Raw genomic sequence first — 6,294 nt, 5'->3', positions numbered from 1 at the left:
TTGGGAATTGGTTGTCACCTTCCACTACCCAATTCCTGGGGGTCAAATTCAGAGAGTCAGGTTTGGTGTTAAGCCTCTTTACTCAGAATCATTTCAGCTGGCTTTAATTTTTTCCCCTAGCTGAACGTGGTAACATAAACCTTTATTTAATTCCAGCACTGAGGAGGTGGAGGCAGGGGGATGGGGTCTCTGTGAGTTTGAGGCCAGCCTGGCCCACATAACGGGGGATACACAGTGAGACCCTGTCTCAAATCTGTTTTAAAAACTTGTTTTCACTTGGAGACAAAGTCCCATGTAGCCCAGGCTGGCCTCAAATTCTTTATACATTCCAAGGCTGGATTACAGATGTGCAAGGGCATAGTCAGCTCTTGGTAGGGACTGGAGCCAGGTCAGACAATGCACCTCCGTCCTCAGCCACCCTCTGCTCCTCTATCTTCGGCCACCCTCTGCTCCCCCGTCCTCGGCCACCCTCTGCTCCATGGAGGAAAGTCATCGTCATCCCACGCCAATGTTCAAACTGGTACCAGGCAAGTCCTCTGGCTGCCAGGCCTCAGGGATGGGAGAGGGTGAGTATTAGTGCTGAGACATGCAAGCTCCTCCCCTTCTGGTGCTACTGCGGGGCCTGGCCTTTGGCTTCCTCCCTTCAGCCATGAGTTGGGCAGCCTGGAGAGTGGAAGGACAAGCAGCCTACCTCAAGGGCTGATGCCGGTCCTTACCCCCAGCAATGGGGAGACCTGAAGGAATTCACCCCGACAGTTGTCAGGGTTGTGGGGTACAGCAAGCAGGCAGGCAAAAGAGACACCACAGCTTATAAACACCCAATCATCACCCCAAACTTTATTGCTTACAGAGCTCAGGTACACCCTGAATGTGGAACTGGCTGCAGTTCTTCCTTGCTGGGGCCAGGAGCAGCCTGGCTCCTTGCAGATAGCTGGGAGGAAGCTATCCTGGCTGGCTGGGGGTGGGGGTGAGCTTTTCCAGAGGAGGGGTCTCTGCGCCCCTCCCCACAATGATTCACAGTTAACTTAATGCTACATGAGTCCTAAGCAGCTACTCCAGGCCCCGCCAGGAAAAGCCTGGCTAGGGCAGTGGGGGTGGATGTGCTCATCTTAAATCTGAAGGAGGCTTGAGACGGTCAAGCCTGTGTGGATGACGGGTCAAGACAGTCCCTTCCCCATCCCCTGGCCTGCTTGTGCCCATGCAGAGCCAATGCTCTGCTGGAAGGCAGCCAGAAAAGTGCTTTGAGGTCATCAGAGTGCAAAGTGCTGCTGGCAGTGTCTTGCCACCACGAAGCTGGCGTGCTGGGTACCCACTCTGTGCCCTGGAGGGTGGCGAGTCCTGCATCTGTGGCGTTAGCATCTGTCATTTGCAGACTATTCCTGTCAGGTGGGTCTCATGTCATCCTTCAGTTTCACAGATGAGGGACTAGAGTGCCAGCTAGCCAAAAGGTAGGCCTCAGTGAGGCCGGATGCTCTGAGGAGGAGCGGTGGCCAGCAGCCACAAACGTGAGGCCTGAGGATCGCTTCTCTTCAAGACCTTCTGTGGTCCTTGGTTGAACAAGGAGCTCAACTCAAGATCTGGGCTGCATTCCGGCATAACCTGGAGGTGTGGTGCATTCTACCAAGGTGCTAGCATCCTTCCTGCCTGCTGTCCCATACTAGTCGACGGCCAGGGAGACCAGACAAGGGGTCAAAGGCTCCCCAAGCCCCTGAGCAGGTACACCTGCTGCTTTTCCTGTATGAGCCGGGTGGGAGCCCAGCTCTTCTACCTTCCTAGGTACCTGCTCTTCTTGGCCCAGGCTAGACGCTGCCCTCCAACTGCTGGCAAGTGCTGACTGATCCATGGGAGTCTGGCTACCTTGTTCAGAGCATCACAGAGAGCACTGGCTCTCTTCCTTGGGGGATGAGACCCCCGTCTTGCTCCTCGTCTCCTCATGAGTGAAGGGTTCCTCCTGCCAGAGGCCAGCAGCACTCAGGAGGCCAATCCTGGGAGGAGCTTTATCTGCTCCTGTCGCTGCTGCAAGCCCTGGTCTTACTGCTGAACAAGGACTGGCAGGTCTCCCTGAGCAGACTCAGCTAGCGTCCCAGGGCAGCAGTGAACACTGAGATTCAAAGGAAGCCTGCTGTGGGCAGGGTGGAGCTGGCGGTGGAAGACAGGGCTAGGGCCGCTTCTCCAGCTGGCCATGCTTGACCCTCCAGCTCCAGGCAAAGCTGCCGTCAGGGGCCAGGGTACACTGCAGCTCGATGCCCGAGTCTGGCACCTCCATGTCATAGCCAACAGGCTGTCCATCTTTGGTCACCAGGCTGAAGGCTGAGGCTGGGATCTGTGGGGAGAGCAAAGCAGTGGGGTGAGAACCCAGAGTGTAAAGCTGATGGTCCCCAAACACGCTCGGAGACATCTGCAGCCAAACAAGCAGCCTGGAGAGAGCACTGCCTGTCCTTCACTCTGGAGGACTTAGAGAGTCCTCCTTCCGAGCCCAAGTTCAGAGATCCCCAACAGCCCCTGCCTGTCTTGCCCTGGGCCCTGGAGGACAGCTAAGCCATAGGCCACTATCTCCCAGGGCACCATTTCTACTTATTTGAAAGCCTTCCCACTGGAGAGTCCAGACCCTAAGTGTGACCTGTGTCCGTACCTGGCTGCTGATGCCAGTTGCAATGTCTCCCACCTTGACCCGGTGGAATTCCCGGATGTGCAGGTGTTCGCCATTGAGAGACTGTATTTGGATCTTGACACCTAGAAGGCAGAGGTTGACAGTGAGGGCAGAGCCGTGGCTGGTCACCCAGAGCAGGGACCCAGCATGGGCAGGGCCAACCTCTGTGAAGTCACTCTGCCCTCAGAGTCATGGAGTGGAGCATTCTGGCTGGGGCGAGCAGCAGAGAGAAAATTCAGGTTAAGGGGCCATAATACTACACAGCACTTCCTGGCCAGCAATGCCTGGAATTTGGCCTGCACCTTGTTAAGAGCTGAGGTCAGCTCCCAGGGGGAAGAAACATTCTACTCTGGATCTACAGCAAAAAGGCACTGAAGACAAAGGACCCCTCCCCCTGACCAAGTTACTGGTTTATCAGCTGTCTGTCTTTCTACTCTTCATAATTCCTTCATCTAGATTTCTTTTTCTCCCCATTTTTGTCTTGTTTAGTTTTTCAAGACAGGGTTTCTCTGTGTAGCCCTAGTTGTCCTAGATCTCACTCAGTAGACCAGGCTGGCCTTGAACTCACAGAGATCCACTGACTCTGCCTCCTGAGTGCAGGGATTAAAGGCCTGCGCCACCACCGCCTGGCCTCTTCTCCTTTTTGTTTTTAGTTCAGTCAACTGAGGCAAATGTGATAACATGTAGCCATTTTAAAGTCTTCTACAAAGAGCATAGACTAACTTCTTTTAGTGTAACACATCCAGGCTGGGGGATGCTCAGCTGTGGAGCCCTTACCCAGCATGCACAAGGGCCCTGAGTTCAATCCTCAGCAACACAACAAAAAGACCAAGCGTTAATATTAATCTTCTCCAAAATGACATTAACTGAGCCCCTCTGTGAAGCCCTCTCTTTTATGAGGGGTGGCAAGTGACTGTCATTTCAAAGTTCTTTCCAGTTGATGTACTCCTGACTACAAGACATTTTTCTGTTAAAATGGGTAAACAACATAATGAATTGAGTGCAATTTTAGTTTCCCAGAATCCATTTGAAAACATCTAAGGAAAGGGCTACAGGTGTCTCCACTATTCAGAGAGATAAAAGACCCCTGTGCCCACTGCTTCTCTGGCAGAGCGTCAAGGACGTCAGACCGCCACCCTGCCACTGAGTATCCTCTAAGCCCTTGTGAGTCCCTTCATGCCAATGCTGGGCACAATTAAATATTTTTTATATTTATCTTTCTCTTTTTTGAGACAGAGTTTCTCTGTGTAACAGTTTTGTCTGTCCTGGAACTTGCTTTGTAGACTAGGCTGGCCTCGAACTCAGAGATCAACCTGCCTCTGCCTCCCGAGTGCTGGGATTAAAGGCATGTGCCACCATGCCTGGCAAATTATTCTTTAAATAACAAGCCAATTCTGGAAAATTCAAGACCCAACAGAGACTTTTCTTTTAATACAGAAGATGTAACAGACAAGTTAGGCCACCCCTCTTGACTCGGTAAAGGTTTTACTTCAATAATGCCAGGCTAACCTCACACTGTCATTTCTGATGAATTGTGAGCATTGGTTCCTCTGAGTCACAGCATCCCAATTTTAGTCCAGACAGGAAGCAAGCTTGTCATGCTCCCATTCTCTTCGACATTCTTAAATTAGACTACAGGCAACGTGAGGATCTCTGAGCCGAAGTGCTTTGCCATGGCTCAGGCCTGACAGCAAGTCACACTGACCCTGGCGAGGGCTAGGGCCTATGAACTGATGAAGCCCACCTCCAACAGAACAGTGTACCCAAGCCTGAAAATGGACATTTATGTGTCTACTCATCTTCTAACTTCAGATCCCCGGAGACGATGCCAACAAACTCACTGCTGACTTCTTAGGTATTTTCCTTCCTTCCCCATCAGCAGGCATTTAGCTACTCAGCTTCTGGCCCGAGCCCAGGAGAGGCCATTTTCCTCCCCATTCTGTAGGGCTTCCGCACCTCCACTGGTAGCCAGTGGGGGAGCATGGCTCTCCCCTCATTATCTGGAAAGCTTTGTGGGTGGTCAGGGCTTTTCGTCTAAACCCAACTTTCCAGGTACAGATGTGAGGTTCTGGGTGGCAGACACCTTCCTCCCTGACCCCTCTGTAACGGGGAGAAGACAATGAACTCTCTCCACCTTTCCCAGGTCTTTGGCAGGGGTGGGCTGGCAAGAGGGGATAAGCGGATCATACCATTGAAGTAGCTCGGGGTGTCTGTGGGCCGCCCCCGGGCCAGCACCATGTTGCAGCTGGAACTTCTTGCCTCTGCCTGGCTGCTCCAGGAGTGCACGCCGGAACTCAGGGTGTCACGCGAGCTCTGAGAGGCCTTGGACGGGTGCTGAACACAAGAGCAGACACAGACTCCTCAGCACAGGAAACTGTGCTCAGGAAACTGTCTCTGGCCTCGGTTTCCTCTGGGACAAGAGGACCTGGGCCTCTCCTAGGGTCAGGCCCTGCCTGTCCTAGGCTACATGGGGAAGGTGCATTTCTGGGTGGGACCAAAGCTACCACCCAGTTTCCCTACTAACTAAAACTTTTCCTGACTCCCAGGCGTGTTGAAGGCATGCTGTCTTGGTCTGGGGAGCAAAGACCCCTCCAAGAAAGGAGGGGGGACCTCACTGCCGCTCCTCTACCTACGGCTTGCACAGAGCCCATGCCCAAGCTGTTCATCAGCTCACCTTTTCACTGTCCTCTGACAGGGACAGGCTGTCGATGCTGAGGCAAGAGAGAATCTGTTCCTGTTCCTCCAGAGAAAAGGGCTGTGACAGGCTGTTGAGAAACAGTTCTGCGGGGGGGAGAGGAAGACGGCCGTGAAGGGCTGGAAAAGTTGACGTTGCTAGGTTCCCAGCATTCCTCCTGCACAACCGGCAGGAGCCGGCCTGCTGGGAACGGTGGAAAAGGGCTGGGAACAACAGCAACAAAAATCCTGTGTTTGTGCACACAGTGCGTGCGTGCGTGTGCGTGTGTGTGTTGTGTGTGTGTGTGTGTGCGCATGGCTACAGCCAAATGTCGTACCTATCTCCAGCTGTTGCAGCTCCAGCTCTGGAAAGGTTGCCCTCCGGTCTGGGAAGCTGGGGCCCTTGGCAGGGGCTGGGTCCAGGGAGGACAGAGGCAAGGGTTCCCAAGTGCCAGACTCCTCCTTGCTCAGGTTCAGGGCTGGAGCTCTGCTCTGTTCTGGTGGTTCTGGCGGCAGAGGAGGCTGAGGCTCAGAGGCCCCGTCTGTGCTGGCCTTGGATGGTGTGCTGGCCTTGGATGGTGTGCTGGCCTTGGATGGTGGCTCTCCCTTGGTGGGGTGTGTAGGGTCTGGTGGCAGGTGGCTTGGTCTGGAGGTGGAGGTCTTGGTTCTTTATATTCTCCTTTCCAAGGGCTTTTCAGACCTCCCACTGTAAGGGAGAAGGCACCAGAAGTGAGACGGAAGTGTGCAGGCATGCAGACCCCAGCCCAGCCAAGAATGGCCCATCAATTAAAAAGAATTAAAATTATGTGTGTATGTATGTGTTGATTATGTGAGTGCAGTGCCCACAAAGTCCAGAAGAGGGCATCATAGGCCCTGAAGTTGCAGCCGCCATGTGGTTGCTTGGAATTGAACTCAGGACCTCTGGAAGAGCAGCCAGTGCACTTATTTATTTATTTATTTTTAATACAATA

At 53.4% G+C, this 6,294-nt stretch overlaps 1 protein-coding gene across 2 annotated transcripts in view; it reads right to left on the bottom strand.

Annotated features, from left to right (window-relative positions):
• Positions 1-808: 808 nt before the first annotated feature.
• The window catches only part of Map3k14 (mitogen-activated protein kinase kinase kinase 14), a 47,991-nt gene continuing 42,505 nt past the window's right edge, over positions 809-6,294 (bottom strand). The window contains exons 12-17 of one of the 2 annotated variants that reach the window (XM_028882653.2): positions 5,922-6,029; positions 5,662-5,886; positions 5,325-5,431; positions 4,840-4,984; positions 2,633-2,733; positions 809-2,323 (exon numbers count right to left, since the gene is read on the bottom strand). In XM_028882653.2, coding sequence (XP_028738486.1) covers positions 2,159-2,323; positions 2,633-2,733; positions 4,840-4,984; positions 5,325-5,431; positions 5,662-5,886; positions 5,922-6,029 — 851 coding nt within the window. In that variant the 3' untranslated portion in view covers positions 809-2,158. Of the gene's footprint in view, positions 2,324-2,632; positions 2,734-4,839; positions 4,985-5,324; positions 5,432-5,661; positions 5,891-5,921; positions 6,030-6,294 lie in introns of both variants that reach the window. The other variant, XM_028882654.2, reaches the window with a different exon arrangement.

This window comes from Peromyscus leucopus, chromosome 8b (genome assembly GCF_004664715.2).
Source record: "Peromyscus leucopus breed LL Stock chromosome 8b, UCI_PerLeu_2.1, whole genome shotgun sequence".
In the NCBI taxonomy this organism is placed as follows: Eukaryota; Metazoa; Chordata; class Mammalia; order Rodentia; family Cricetidae; genus Peromyscus; species Peromyscus leucopus.
Note: the sequence above shows the minus strand (reverse complement) of the source record. Positions and strands in the feature narration are given on the sequence as shown.